We start from the raw sequence: 15,903 nt of genomic DNA, 5'->3' as shown, positions 1-15,903 counted from the left end.
GCAGAGACGAAGTAATGAGGTCGAGAGCACAAAGCTTATTATGAAATGATAGTCGATGAGGTGCAGCAGGACATTTAAAGCCAGAAAAGAAAGGGAAATAAGGAGTACCTGACCAAAAGGGAGCCGGGCTCTGAGAAGAGGAGAAGTTGAGGCCCTGCGGACTGAGGAAGGAGAAGTTGTAGGAGGCGCAGGTGGCTGCTGAGAGGAGAAGAGAGAGAGACGTGGAAATAAAGCTGGAAAAGCAGAGCTGGAGCCCGAGAAGCAGAGTTAAAAGGAGCACGCCGAAGTCGTCTGTCTCTTATAGATAGGGTTCTGTTATTTTTATCTCGTCATGATTTGAAAGCTTTAGTGGTGTGACCTAAAAAAGACAATTTGTTTTGTCATTTTATATAAAGGCTTACATAGTTTTGTTCCCAGTGTGGCCAAATGCAAATCCTAATAATCACTTAAAGAAAATAAAGTAAAAACCCACTAAATAGAACCCATTTTCATTTCCTTTTTTCATTTATTGTAAACAATATTAATAATAGTGACCGTTGTGTGAACCTGAGCAACATTACCAACAGTCACCATGACGACCAAGGATTCATCTTAAAGTCTCTTTGCAGCAGATTTGTGCTGCTGTACATTATGTCCAGACCAAAATGTCAGGACGTAATGGTGCAGAGTGCTGCGCTTTTAGAAGGGAAGGAGATTGGCTGTTGCTTTTCCCAACGCCATCAAAAAGCATCCTCATCCCACCACTGCTCTCAACTTAAAGACAGAGAAGAGCAATCCTGCTGAAGTGGCCAGTTCCTCCTGCAGATCAAACAAAGGTAGGACAGAAGCCGGTCCACAGGCCTCTGAGTTAGCATCCTTTTTGTCTTCCTCTCTTTATCTACTTCAGACTGCTTCCCCTGTGGGCTTCCTCCTCCCTCTCTGTAGGAGTCGGGGGAGTCACTGGTTTGGGAGGGAGGAGAGAGATGAAGAGTGGGAGGTAGTCTGTCTCATCTATTCTTCCCTCCCTGACATCTACAGCTTAGATAGCGAGGGATAACTTCTCTTCAGATACAGTTATTTGAGTAAGTTATTTGATAAACATTCATAGAAGATGATAGAAGTTGACAAACGATGTGCTATGAGTCGCTGGGACCAAACATCCATTTCCCACTTGTTGGGGTCCGGCTCAGCGTGGTGGTGGGCTAACCAAAGAAGCCCTTACATCTTTCTCCCTCGTCATGTCCTCCAGCTCTTCCTGAGGTAATCCCAGGTGTTCCCAGAGCAGTTTCTCCTCCCAGCTAGACGTGCTTTGAATACTACCACAGTGAATCACATGCTTTAACCATAAAACTGACTTTCAACGCCAAAGGGGGGATTTCAGAGTTCGTTCCAGACGTCTGAGCTCCTCATCCCTCATATTGAGGGCTGAGCTCAACCACCCTGCAAACAACATCCACTTGGTCTGCTTCTATCTGGGATCTAATTCTTTGGGGGCCTCAAAGCTCAGGCCCATCCTGCCAATGGCCTGGACCGCCACACTAGTCCACCGCTCAACAGGTGGTGATGCAACGTGCCAGCAAAGACAGAGAAGAGAAAGACTAGGAAACATGGAAACAAAGCTGGATTTAAAAAATATATTAAATTTGGCTTAGCAGCGTTTTACAAGGTGCAAGATGCTCCACATTGATAGACCTCAACACAGAAACACAGAGTGAAAATAGAATTACTAATTACTAATTACTTTAGTTTTTTATGCACAAAACAAAATTGCGTCTGTGACAAGTACGTGTGGAGAATTATTACCACCGGATTGATGTTTGTCTACTGTTAACAGTTCTCTGCCAAAGAGCTTATCGCGTGTCGTTTATCAGCACTAATGTCGTATCAGGGCGAGTATTTACTCTGGTCAGGCTGAAATTTGACACCAGACTAAATAGTCTTTGTGTCTGTGGCTCAGGCTAACTGCTGGAGAAGAGGACTGTAAGGAGGGCTTACCTGGCGAGCGTGTACTGGCCCGTGTTAGTGAGCGTTCTCTTGATTTGTAGGGGTATCGCAATGTGGTATCTAACAACTTGAAGCTTTCTTTCAGCGAATGGGCCTGATAGTATTCCACCAGCTCCTGTTAATACACACAGCACAGAAGGATTACAAATTGGATTGGATTTTCCTTTTTTTCACACCGACATCAAGGGGGTGTTTTGGCTTGGTTGTCAAAGATATGACTTACCAAAAGACTCTCAAACTTCTTGGCTTCAGTGATGTGAATCCAACTGTCTTTCTCAATGACTTTGATGTGTTTGACTTCATCGTTGAATCTGTGGAAACAAATAGCCAAAAATAAATCACCACGAAGAAATGGTTTACGAGAGAAATTGATTTGATTCTCTTAAAATTTAGAGGGATTGTATTTATCAGAACTATCCCTTTAATACTTTATCGAAACACACTTAGTAAATCTCTTATTGTTGTGCTTTTTCTCTCATGTGCCTTTGGTGTAATGTGTTCAGCTGCTGTCAACATGTTTTGCTGTATACCTCCAGGACTAACAGCCGAAATAAAGTCATTTTCACAACTCAACCCGACTGTGAGACTTCTTCAATTATTTGTCTAAAGGCTGGTCCCTACAGCCTCTTTGGATCGGTCTAAAAAACCTGAGGACAAATGTGCAAAAGCACGTCTCCCATCACCGAACAGTATGACAGCTCCAGAAAGAGCTCATACATTTTTCTTCACGATGCATTTTCTCAGAGGAAATACACACAAAAAACAGGATTTAGAAGAAAAAAAAAGCAATTACCAAGTGGTAATTAGCTGGAGGGAAAAGATGCTTGGGAAACAGCTGATAGGGCATCCCTTGAGAATTTGTATTTCCCACAAGATGTGGATTAAACCCCCTTCCCCTGCGATGTTCCCTCTCCTGTACGATGTGGAACACTCACTTGATGCTGATGGCGAACCTCTCCGCCTCAGCTGTCCTCTCTCTGATAAGGTAGGTCCCACTGCTGTGGGATTTTAAAAGGTTATCGGCCTGCTGGCGCTCCATGTTCCCAGCGAACCTAGAGAGGCACAGAGGATAAAGGTCGTCGCTGCCGAATACAAAGTTATGTAATCAAATGACACGGCGAAGCCTTTACAAGCCGTTGACATCAAACAGCCGTGTGGTAATCAAGCTTTTAATTGTGGTCACGTTTTGGGTCAATTTGCTTTGAACTTAAATAGCGCATGAAGTTAAGAGGATGCCAGTATTAACATGAGTGTATCTGAAATAACTAGAGGGGAGAGTGAGCTCAGGATTTATTGTACATGAGGATGAACCCCCTGATCTTCACACGTTAAGGGCCTTACCAAGGGTATCCATAGTAGTCTGATTCCCTTGAGGACTGCCGGCTGGATAACGACTGGAAGGGCTGGAACAAATAACAGACACTGCACATTAAATAACTTATAAACAGAACAAAAGCATGGAGCAGACGTACATCACTTCTATGTATGTCCTACAGAGGCATTTAAAGTGGACACTAAAGAGAAAAGGGAAAGCCCTCAGAAGTGAATCATACTGTAATGATTCTCTACTGTACATGTGGATGACGTACCTTTGGGTCCAAACAAGGTTTAACGCTGGAACTGGGGAAGAAGCCGCTCTTTGCTGTTTGGATCAGCTTCCCCTGCAAGACAACCGACATGTTTATTTGTAAGGCACTTCAAATACAACTCAAAGTGCTTTACATGAAGCAAAACGATGCATTAGAAGATTTTCAAACAGGAATTAGAGAAGTCCTTTAACTGACTTCATCACAGGAAACATTCATACTGTGTGTTGCACCAACATTCAACAACTCCTCATAAGGAGATTTTTTTTTTATTGAATGTCAACTTCTAGTATCTACAAGTTACCTGATGTGTTTAATACATGATTACAATTGATTGATGGTATAATTTGAAAGATCAGGAGTAATGCCTGTTGAGACACAGACCCACCCTCTAAAATCTAAATCTTATAAATACAAAAGGTAAAGTCAGCTTTGCAAAAAGTCTTTTGTTTAATTTGTAAAAACATGGAAGTGAAAAAAAACAAACAAATTGTGGTTTTACAAAGGGGTTATGTCCCGTCTATCTCAATGCCTCGCCACTCACTTCCTGAAGTCAATGCCGGTTGCCTGGCAACCTCACTGTGATTGCAAGACTCAAGAAAGACGGCAAGAAAGAAAAGGTTTGTATGGATTAAACAAACAAGATACGAAAGGCGGAGTGCAGGAATCGAAGCTCCTTTTCTCTGTTCACCCAGCATGGATGTGGTCACCTCTAACGTCTTTAAAGCTGAAAGTCAGCAATTTAACCTTATAGTTATTGATGCACTTCAAATCCAATGGCACATGTTGCAGATGTGCGGGAGTGCGGAGCCAACTGTGGAAATATTCACACTCTCCATGTGGTGAGATAGAAGAGATTGAGTGCTGTACCTCCCACCATGTGGTGTCGGGATCTCCCTTCAGCAGCTCGATGAATTCTCCCGTTTGAAATATGAGCGGTGTCTTCCCTATAGGTGGCGGTGTGCCGTGGTAGTTCCTCACCGCCACCATCTTGGGACCTGAAACATAATGAAGTGAGTATTACTAGATGTAAACAGGAGTAACAGGTTGAAGAGTGAAGGATCTTATATTAAATATAGCTTCCTCTGTGCAGAGTGCTGCTCACTGTGGTTTTAAGGTTCCACATACTGATGTAGGCTGCTAGGCAGGACTGATTTTGCATAAAATATCTTGCACAATGAGTGATGCAGCGGTCTAAGATACACAATAAAACCACAACATCATGGATTCAATCTGGTCCAGGATCTTGGTTGCATGGTATCTTTTTCTCTGTCCACTTTCAAGTATCTTATCGGGAAAAAATGCCGGAAAATCCAAAGTAAATCTTTCTAAGAGCAACTTGAATTTCAAATGGTGTCAAGATACTGTAGCTCTTATCTCAAAGGGCTTCAATGCTAGAATTTTAAGTCATGATTTAAACACATAACTGTATTGATTAAAGGATTGCCACTCTATGTGGTTTATAATGTTGTGGTTTGTGTGTGGAGGATTTATCCACTAGATGGCAGGAGAGAGCTGTGCTTTTCATTAACAGCTGTGTTTCTAAACTCATAACATGACAGCTGACAGAATATCCAGCCTCCTATCAAAGTGTTCTCTATCACCTTTAGGTGACTGGAAGTGATCTTACCTGATGACACTCCAGGTTCCTATTAAAGACAAACAAATACATGATCAACAATAATATTACAAACAAAAACATAATCTAAAGTCTTTCATTTAAGAATACAAGCAGGAGGTAACATGGCAACGAGAGGAAGATAATACTGATTATACAGCATGTTGAGTAATGGAGGATCTACTCACCAAGTCAAGAGGATCTGAAACAAGACAAAAGAAATATTGAAAGTCAGGACACAACAATTCTCATAACATATGCTTCATGTGGCTATTTTTAATATTCTTTGTTTTCACAAATTCTTGTGTGTAGGACCTGAACTCTGAATTATTACATCCATTTCAACCTCACTCAGATCTACAGAGCTGGCTAAAAGTTGAGTTTCAACATATATCTGAGATGAACTGAAAGATGATGGAAGGAGAAAGGAAAGCTAAACAAAAATGATATTCAGTTTTGCTCATTTTTGTTCAGGTTTTTGATGTGAAAAGCTGCATCATGTTATCTCACCGGGCCCCAAAAAATGAATCAAATATAAGAGACTTAAATCATGATTGGTCACAGATTCATCCCCAAAGTTTACAACCGCAGGGCAATGTTCAGTCACAGCAGGTTTACAGTCACAACAGGGTCATAGCATCAATGTGAAGCTGTATCAGGGTTTCTACATGAAGATGGGAGGAAACACCTACGGTTTTTACAGTGGGTGATGACTTCCAGACACTCTTTGTGCGCCCCTGTTCCACAGTGAGAGCAGTAGTAGCCCTGATAGAAGATGCCCCTAGAGGATGGACACACACACACACACACACACATCAGAACTGCAATCAGGAACACAAATTAACTTCTCGTATGTACAACACACAAGAGGAGCTGTGGCTTGTTACTCTCAGCCTGTGATTGCGGTTGCACACGCTCCATCATTTCCACTCTGCGCTCCTTTAAAATCACCAAATCGACTCGCTCCATTTAAGGGCAGTACTGTATTTGCTACAGATACTGTAACGTTGCACGCCTCGCACACTGCCACGCTGAATAGTAAGTGCCATAAATCACGAGGAAATCCGCCGGGGCTGCAGCAGTAATTAGCATCTAGCAGAGAGTGAGAACGCCGGCCCCGGCTTCCACTGGCTCTGTGAATTTAGGTCAGCAAAGCCATGAAATGCCTGGGTCAATACGCAGAGTTGGGTTGAGCCGGCCGACTGGAATAGAGGTGAAAGTGGTGATTCAGTGACACTGGTTGTTGCCGCTGCAGTGGAGCAGCGCTCTAACATGGGAGGAGGTGCGCTGAGGGAGGCGCTGGGTGGTGCTGGGAAGGGGGATGTTTCAAAATATCATCAGTCAGCCTCGATCTCACTTAGCAGAATATTTTCCGAAGACTCCTTTAACACTAAAATATGTCTACAGGAGCCAAACACATTCACTGTGTGATGAATGTCTGTAGCTCATCAAATGTGGCTGAATCTTTACAACTAACCTGCCACGACTTATACTTATGAACAGCACTATATCACTGTTTTATCACAGCAGTGGTGGAAAATAACAAAGTTCACATATTACTAAGTGCATAAATACTACACATTTTCAGGTACTTCCATTCTCCACTTTAGTTTTTTTTACTTGAGTGTTTTTATGTGGCAGCTTAGTAACTGTTAACCTTGGAGAGTAAAACATTCAATGCAGCACTTTTAGCTGTATTTTTACATTGTGGTGCGGCAACATTATAATTAAGTAAACTGCTCCTTCCAACACTGCATAAATCATGGCTATACAGTATCTTTTTATAAACGTTATATAACTTGTGTCCGAGTTCATAAAATATATTTTTGTACAAAAGCAGCTTCCCAGGCTGTACAAGGAAGAGTGAAAAATAAATGTGCTGAATATCGTTGGACATGGTTCTTGGATCAACATGCATTGATTGTAGATTATGAATGTGTGAATATGCACATAATCACACTGGGCTGTTACCTCAAGAGCATCTTGCAGGCTCGACAGTTGGTGTTCTTATCGAATGTGTGCATTTGGAAGTTATGCTGATTGGCTGTGGCTCTCTCGGGTTTGATGTTGGACCTGGAAGTAAAAATATGAATGAAATATAAATGAGAGGAACTGATTTGTTTGTTTGATTTTGTAATGAGGTAGTTCGATTTTTTTCTGCATTTTAATTCAATGCGTAAGCCATAGACATTCATCCCCATCTGGTTATTTCATCTATAGATGGGTTCTCAATTGCGTTTCCAGCCCTACAATGTCATCACACTCACATGGCCATTTCAAACTGCTCCATCCACTTCCTCTTTGTGTCCTCGGTTTTACAGAAGAACTGGAAGCCCTGCTTCCCTTGCAGGTGGATCAGGTAGAAACCGTACGACCACTGGAGACACAAACACGTCAATGAGCAACAGATGGCAGCGAGATATGTGGATGGCAACGACAGTAGCTTGTAATTCCTGTGTTTTCAAATAAATATGGACTCAACAAACTGTCAACATGAACTCAAAGATGCTCCACATGCTTTTAGCGATGCATCCGACCAAAAGCTGGAGTCGGCGGGTGCACGTGCATTCACGGCATGGCCCCCCCCAAAAAACATGTCTGCCACTATGAGAAGATGAGTTATAAAGGAGTTGCTTGAGCTTACCATTTTTCCACTCGACTGGTAAGCATGCAAAAAGAAAGACACCAGAGAAAGACCCAGTTACACATGCAAACATGGACGGACACATGCAGATTCAAGGCAAATACAAAAGGCATGTTAGAATTGTGGTGCGATGCACTGCGGTACGTTTTCATGAATTCTAAACGACCTTCATTGCATTTACATGGTTTTCCAGGCATGGGTGAGCACAATGCAAATCTGACACGTCAATGCATTACTCATAAGTTCTATATCTGAAATTACCATCAACAAGGTCCTTCAGCTCAAGGGCAACATTTGCAATGATTACGCGACACGTTTCATCACCTGCACTACCAAGGCTGCCTTTACAAACCCTGTCTTTTCAAAGTAAAAGGACCATTCTTACCTTCTTCACGTCTCTGTTATTCATGGGGTCGTCCGACATTTTATAAGCCTGAAGCTCAATAATCTCTTTGAGCTCATAGCTATAGCCTTTCCTCTTGCAGACAATGACCACTTTATCAAACAGGAAGATATACCTGAAGACATTGAAGCCATGGTTAATTCCGCTGTGGCATTGGGTAACTTTATTTCTCAAATCCTCTCTTTAGAGTTTGAACTCACCGGTCCTGTTTGGTCCGGTTGACGATGGAGCACACTTTCAGGTCTCCGTCCACCTTCGGCCTCCCGTACTCCTCCAGTTTCACCTGCTGCTTCGGTCACAAAGACACAAAGAATGTCAATCCACTGCTACATGCTGCAACTTCTACTTCTCTAAAGTTCTGCTGGAATGAAAATACCCTTTTAGATGACATCTCCGGTCACACTGTGCAACTATTTAACAATATATGCTGAAAAAAATCAATTTCTTCCTATTTTTGCATCAACATTCACATTTCTTTCTTCCTGGAAAACAAAATATGACACGTACTTACATCAGCGCGTACCAAACAATTTCAAGAAATAGCATCATGAAAGTCACCCATCAATCAATGTGCAACTTTGAGCCACACAGAGCTAGAGAAGTCATATTCCATCATATGCATCCCATCATCATGCCACGGTTGCTTTTCCAATTTCACTTGAAAATACGTGACCATACAGAACGATAGTCACTATGGAAATGCTGCTCAGCGAAACTTTAAAGAGAAAACATAAATAATTCAGCTTCACTTGAATTTCAGAGAGCATCCAAATAGATATATAATTAATGATGGAGCTTTGAAACTATTCTGTCCCTGTTCAGTGACCTTTCTGTTCGCCTAAATTAGATTTAAAATGTACACACGCAAAAGGCCAAAATGAAACCAGGGACAATTTGCACCTGAGTAGAAAACAGAAGAAGAGCAGAACCGAAAGGAGAAAATAGTGAGAGATTAAATGAGAAAGGGCCGTTAGAAATATTATGGGACATTAACATCAGACTGTAATGTACATAACTTCTCTTGTTCATGTTCTGCAAGGTGATTTATTGAGGATATTACAAGAGCGGAGGATCATGACAGCTGGAAGCAAGATGATGATGATGATGATGATGATGATGATGATGATCTTCCTTACATTTTCAAGAATGGTTTCCTGCTCTGTGATGCTCTGTGACGAATCACACTGACAAACTTTGAATTCCAGCCTGGTGATAACATTAGTGCCGGTGTATTCATTCTGATACGTAAAAATGACTTCGGCAAAGAAGTGAAATCTAGGATCATAAATGATAATAGCAGGCGGAACATTGGATTATGAATGACAGACGGTTAACAAAAATGTATTATTTCACCGTATTCACTGAGGGTTGATGTGATAATGGTAGTGAGACAAATGTCACTGCTGGCAATTCGATGACTTCTAATCCAAAAAACGAAAGGTAGAAGCACCTGAGGATGTGGTTTCAGATTCCAGATATTTTACTAGAAGACTAAAAGGCACGATGAGGAGGATTTGTTGGTCTTTTTTTTTTTTGCTTTTAAAGCATAGATGACATTTTGGGGAAAGGGCTTTCTGCCAGAAAGGCTGTTGGCTTTCTAGATATGTATTGAAAATTGTAAATGAAGTACAATATTCAACTTGGCTGGGTGTAAATAGCCAAATAGTTGCCGTGTGGACAGAGCCAGCCAGCTGATTCCAGTCTTTGCTTTAACCAGCTGCTGGCTGTAGCTTGATATTTATCGTCCAGCGAGAGAACAGAATTCATCTTCTCATATACTGGTGTAAAAAAGTGTTTTTCCAATAATGCAAAAATGTGTTTCGAATAAAGCAAAGAAGATACAGTTAGAAGATGTTACAAAACACATCCTCATTAATAAACTTATAATAGTTAAACACTCTTCAGGACTGTGTGGTGATTTGATTTACAGTTGGTCTCCCTGGCAACATGAGTAACTGACATACGTTGTTAGTATTGGTACATGGAAATACCTGACATTACCTTTCACCAACCCCTCCCACTACAAACAGTGAAAGGAGCACACATACAACAAATACAATGCTCAGCATCCTCATGTAGAATCCTATCATCAATGGCAAGAAGCTAACTAAAAAAATATGTTTTTTTTTTAAACATGATTAGGTTAAACAATCCTAGAAGAAAATCTCCTGTGCGTGGAAAAGTGACAAAGGATTTCTCAGTACTTACAAGATTTTCTATTGAACTTTGGAATTCGCTGATTTTCTTCAGCGTCTCGTTGTCCCTCTTGACTTCATTGATGTACATGGCCAGGTCCTGAGAGAGCAAGGCAACCATTCTATCAGCCTGCAACTGAAAATCTTTCTGACATCTGTCATATCACTGTGGATTTACAGTCCTGAGTCACAGTCGCTGTATGAAACAATTTATATGGCTTTAGCTTGGAGCACTGCTGAGTTATTATGTAATATTTCTTAAAGTTCATGAACAAACAGACCTGCATCGCCTCCAGAGACGCCTTGAGTTGGTCTTTCTCTGGTCGGTCCACCGAGTGACTCAAAAGTTCCTGTGGAGGGAGATTATCATTATTATTATGAGAACATTTTCTTCTGAAATGCACTTAAATGAAAAGTATGATGGAAACATTGAATCATATAGTAATTAGAGGGGGTTGTTGTAAGAGATGTATACCTGCTCTTTACACTGATTATGGATGTGACCCTGATGTGAGCATAAGTTGCATCTGAGCAGCATCAACAACCACATTCATGACAATAAAAGACACAAGGACGCGGGAGGGATCGCTGACTCGCCTCCAGGTCGGTTCTTTATGGTAACAAGGGAACACGATCCACACACATCATGTTGTCCTCACACAGCCAGTCAATATCTAATATGTTACATCGTTTTCATCTGTGATTGTCTCCACCGGCTCATTAATCTTTTTATAGTTTCACAAATATAAATGTAATGGAGCCAGCTGTCTAACCAGGTGGCAGAATCACCAACAGTGTCCTAAAACATTAGAATTTGACTACCGTACTTTTATTTTCCAGTTTCACAGCACTGATAAACAGAACAAAGGTGTAATGCAGGGAAAAGCAAGACATCTTGCAAAATATTCAATGTGTTGAATATTTTGGCGTTATGTCATTTTATTCTCAAAAAATTCTACAACGTACATCAGTAAAGATTTTCAACTTGAATAATTTCTTCATCAACAGAATGTAGCCTCTGCAACTCTGACTAGCTCTTTTTCTTTTCAGTTATATTCCCTTCTTTCATATTTCCCCATTTTTAACTATTTGAAATGGCAGATTTTGACTTGACAGGTCATTAAAATGTTAAATGTTGATAAAAAGAAAAGCTCTATTCTTTTGTACTGTTGTTCCTGTTCCTATACTTTGGATTCTATCCGCCCAGTTTAATCCCCGACTGTGCAGCCACCCTGAGCAACCAGTACGAGCCATTAGTGTAGCAACAAGGATATAAGCCCTCACTGGCTTCCCACCAGCAGATGCATCGGCCCAACCAAAATGAAAGTAGTGGTGTTGGACTCTGTTTGACCTTAATATTGTTAATTAATAAGTGACGCGCTGACTCAACAGATATTTTTAATAACGTGGTCTGATACTTCTGCACAAGTAAAAAGCAGCCAGTGACAACATGCTGCTGTACAGCCCATAAACTCAGCTTTAGATGAGAGGTATGAGCACATGATGGGTTCATAAAATCACTGCAAATTCATCAAATATGTAAATCCCTGCCGGAGGAGAATTACTTCTTAGATGACTGTGCTGAATCCACTTTAGTTGGAGTGCAGCCGCGGTACATAAAAGATGAAGAGAGCCGTGTATTCACACCAGGAAAAAATAGGGAGACGCGGCTGTGAGGACTTCTACACAATATCAAGTGAAAAGGTGCATGACTGGACACACACAAAGCCAGGACTTGTCACTCTGCCATGGCCCAAGGCCTCCACATGCAGCAGCGTTTTACTGCAAAGCTGTTGGAGGCAGTGAAATGGGGTGTGTTTAATTGGATTAGGGTGCGGTTGATTTGACCTCAGTGCCTCGCTGAGACTCCTGCAGGGGTTCGATTCAAACCGATAGACGAGACGCGGCGCTCTCTGCGTAGTCCCACAATCACCTGGAAACACTCGCCTCCACCCCAGTCCATTATGCACTTCATCATGAACTCATCTGCCCATCCATAATTGAGATGCAAAGTCAATTAATCATGGGGAATATTACAGTGGCCGACCTGTTTTGCAGGCCAGAAGGAGAGCTCCAGGGAGAGATGTTGCTACGACGCGACGGTCAGACACCGTGCTTCAACTTATTTGCATATTCGGGGATCACTGCAGGGCTGCAGTTAATGATTATAGCTACCAGTTGCTTATTATTTTACGAAACAATTGTAAAAAAGGGAAAAATAATGCATTCTCTTCATAATTGAATATGCAAAACAATTTGTAAAGCAGACAAACTCAAAGGTTTAGCTATTTTATTTGATAAATTACTAAATATTGCTGTCAATTAAGTTTCCATCAATCAACAAAGTGATTAGCAGAGTTTCAACACCTGATGCAATGATAGTGGACACACAGGCGGCCATTTAACACCTAAGTTACTCAAAAATGATATGCTAATTAAATAATTCATAAGAAATAAAACTGTGTTGTTTTTTCAACCTTAAACATGATAAAAAACAATAAGACTCTTTAGTGAAAAGCGATGCTATTGTTGGCCCACTGTAGCTGCTGTGAATCCAAGCTGACTACAACACAGAGCCACTTTTTGAGCCTTAAGGAAGGTGAATGTTTGATATTTAAAAGCTGCACGGTAAGGTGTGAAATAGCAGTTTGAATTTCCATCTGCTTGTGGCGTACAAGGTCCCCTCACAGTTGATGAGTGGAGGCGTTTCATTATTCCGTTTCTGTTTTAAGGCACGTGCGATCCCGGCCGTGAGCTTCCTCCTACCTTCAGCAGGAGGTGATACTTCAGCACCCTCTGCATGGGAACCACCAGGAGATCCTGCAGCTTGAACTTCCCTTCCTGCACTTTCATCGTACATTCCTGTGGGACAACGACACACGGAGCAGCGCAGTGATTACATTACACGTTGCATAATGCCGCATTCAACATTTCCCACTAACAAGCATTCTTTCTTTAATAATTCATTGGGTCTTGTTGCATTGCTGCGATCGCTTCCACACATTCCATTAGCAAACAACGAGGCCAGTTTATCCTGTCGGGGGAAACAAAAACGCCGGTCGTGCCAGCACATTTGTGACGCGGTTACCCAGCATGCTGACTGGGAAATGCCTCTTATTAATGAACACATTTCTATAAACTCTGGCTCCAAAAGAAGCGGCCTTTTGTCAGCATCAGCGTATATGGTTCCTTCACAGTGGTTTGTGTAGGCGTTTCTTTATTCAGTTTCTGTAAAGGGACAGCTTATGCATCTTTACAAACACTATTATTGTGTATAAACATACAGAGAAGCTCTTTCACACTTTTGCAAAGCTCCTCTATTTTCAGAGAGTATCTCTGAACTAACGACTGTAATAACCTCATTTTCTTTTCAAGAGTCATTTCTTTGGCCGATGTGTCCTAATCTCACTGTTTCACTGCCTCAACCTTCTTCTATAATCACTTGAGATTCTGCTACAGAATCCTGGAGCAGATCAGAGAATATCAGCAGAACACAAAGAGGGAAGTCTTGCAGCAGAAATGTACTGAATATGAAAATCACCCAGTTTTAAATCATAAATGTGTCCAACTTTTTCTCTGTAGGACACGAGTACATTTAACTAGAATTCTTTTAGACAGTTACTACAAAACCACTAAAACACATTATAAACAGTACATGGGGTCATGTTGAGTTCACTATAACAAAATATTATGAATTAAACATCTCCGAGGCCATATTTGCAAATTACATGGTTTGCTTTTCTAATTACATCTCAGTTTGTGCATGACCATGACAAATGGAGACCACATTTATGAATGTGTTTAAAGCATTAGTTATTCATTGTCATCATTTATTCAACACTAAATTTAACTTCCGTGTCATGATTTTGTAGCAGATGTCAACTTCTGTAGTATCTCATTGAGACATTTGCATAATTGCTGGTGAAACATGGTCACGTTGTTATAGAAGAGGTGTCTGTGACAAAAAAGCTGTAGGAAAGTCAAGGTTCAGAAGAACATTTGAATTTATTTTATTATGTAAGTAAAGCCCCTTGAAACAAATGTTTAATTTGGGATATTGGGCTGAAACAATAAATTGACTTGATAGTTTATTTCCTTTTTTACATTTAAGAGTTCATCTCCACAGTGACTACTAGGGCTGTAAGTAATGGACATTTTAACTATCGATTAATCTGTTATTTCTTTTCCTGATCAATCACTCAAATGAGTGAAAGGAATAATAAGCAGATTACTTATTAAAGTTAGGGGAACATTTCTTTGTGTCAGGCTTCAAATGACTTTGTCCAGTTTCTTTTTATCAATCAATCCTCTGACTCCTTGGCCCTGTGATAGACTGGCGTCCTGTCCAGAGTGTACCCTGCCTTCACCCAATGATAGCTGGGATCGGCTCCAGCCCCCCCGTGACCCTGAATACAGGATAAGCGGTAGACAATGGATGGATGGATGGAATCCTCTGACTCCACCTCCTCAATAAACTACAAATAATCCTTTCAGGGTTTCATCCAGATGTGCTGAACCCCACCCACTCACTCATTTGTATTCGGTCTGAGAAAGAGGCTTGTGTTCACTACCAGCACTGTGATGTTTTCCTTTCACAAAAAGCACTAAATCAGTGGTTTGTCATCTGTTGAGGTGAATGATGGAGATCATTACCTCCACTTTAATCTTGACGTCCTCTCGTGTTGCTATTAGCTCATCCAGCGTCTTCTGGGCGTTCTCCATGTGGCTGCAGTACTGACCGTAGATCAGCAACCTGGTGAAGGACAACGTTCAACAACAGCTGTTAATCTGAACAAGCCGCCACAGCTCGTCGTCCTTCATGGGACATTCATCAAACACTACGAATACTCACAGTTTCATGTGGTGGGCGAAATCCACAAACCTCACCTGCACCGATACATCATAGTTCTCTGTTTCTCTACAGACACTTTTACCTTTCCCAGTCCCAGTCTGCTCTGTCAATAAACAAGTCTCATTTTTAAGCTATGAACTACTTCCACTTACAGAAAGCTTCCTGCAGCTGAACACATCTTACGATTGTTCGCTGTTCTTATCGATGAAACATTAATGTCTGTTAAGAGAAATCCCATGCTGAGTTTTTGAGGTATTTCCTGCCTGTTCATGTGGGCTCAGAGAACCATCTAAAGCTGTACGGTTAACAATGTACAAAGGAGGCATAATAAGAACTAATGAGGCTGGAAATATATCTTTGTTAAAACACAAGGAGATTGCTGATTCACTTCACAATTAGCTTTGAACTGGTTAGTGCCTTTCAGCAATGATTGAAATCAAGATTAATAACACAATTTGAGAGGTCAGCCTGAGAGCCATTTGGCACTAAAAGGGGGCAGATAAATGAATAAATATGACTAGAAATATATGTGAATACCATGAATAAGTAATGCCTCGGTTTCTGATCCTGGGGCATTATTTGGAGGGGAGGCATCCTCTTGCCAATAAGCTGTGATCACAGA

At 41.2% G+C, this 15,903-nt stretch overlaps 1 protein-coding gene across 3 annotated transcripts in view; it reads right to left on the bottom strand.

Annotated features, from left to right (window-relative positions):
• Positions 1-15,903, bottom strand: part of vav2 (vav 2 guanine nucleotide exchange factor) — a 190,832-nt gene that overhangs the window by 2,985 nt on the left and 171,944 nt on the right. Inside the window, exons 9-27 of one of the 3 annotated variants that reach the window (XM_084035065.1) lie at positions 15,083-15,182; positions 13,196-13,291; positions 10,711-10,779; positions 10,443-10,529; positions 8,435-8,523; positions 8,217-8,349; positions 7,832-7,846; positions 7,455-7,564; positions 7,159-7,260; positions 5,880-5,968; positions 5,376-5,389; positions 5,200-5,218; positions 4,440-4,567; positions 3,573-3,644; positions 3,325-3,386; positions 2,919-3,035; positions 2,207-2,294; positions 1,975-2,098; positions 109-198 (exon numbers count right to left, since the gene is read on the bottom strand). In XM_084035065.1, the coding sequence (XP_083891191.1) occupies positions 109-198; positions 1,975-2,098; positions 2,207-2,294; positions 2,919-3,035; positions 3,325-3,386; positions 3,573-3,644; positions 4,440-4,567; positions 5,200-5,218; positions 5,376-5,389; positions 5,880-5,968; positions 7,159-7,260; positions 7,455-7,564; positions 7,832-7,846; positions 8,217-8,349; positions 8,435-8,523; positions 10,443-10,529; positions 10,711-10,779; positions 13,196-13,291; positions 15,083-15,182 (1,604 nt within the window). The remainder of the gene's footprint in view (positions 1-108; positions 199-1,974; positions 2,099-2,206; positions 2,295-2,918; positions 3,036-3,324; positions 3,387-3,572; positions 3,645-4,439; positions 4,568-5,199; positions 5,219-5,375; positions 5,390-5,879; positions 5,969-7,158; positions 7,261-7,454; positions 7,565-7,831; positions 7,847-8,216; positions 8,350-8,434; positions 8,524-10,442; positions 10,530-10,710; positions 10,780-13,195; positions 13,292-15,082; positions 15,183-15,903) is intronic. The other 2 variants (XM_084035066.1, XM_084035067.1) reach the window with 2 other exon arrangements.

Source organism: Eutrigla gurnardus, assembly GCF_963514095.1.
Source record: "Eutrigla gurnardus genome assembly, chromosome: 19".
Taxonomy (NCBI): domain Eukaryota; kingdom Metazoa; phylum Chordata; class Actinopteri; order Perciformes; family Triglidae; genus Eutrigla; species Eutrigla gurnardus.
Note: the sequence above shows the minus strand (reverse complement) of the source record. Positions and strands in the feature narration are given on the sequence as shown.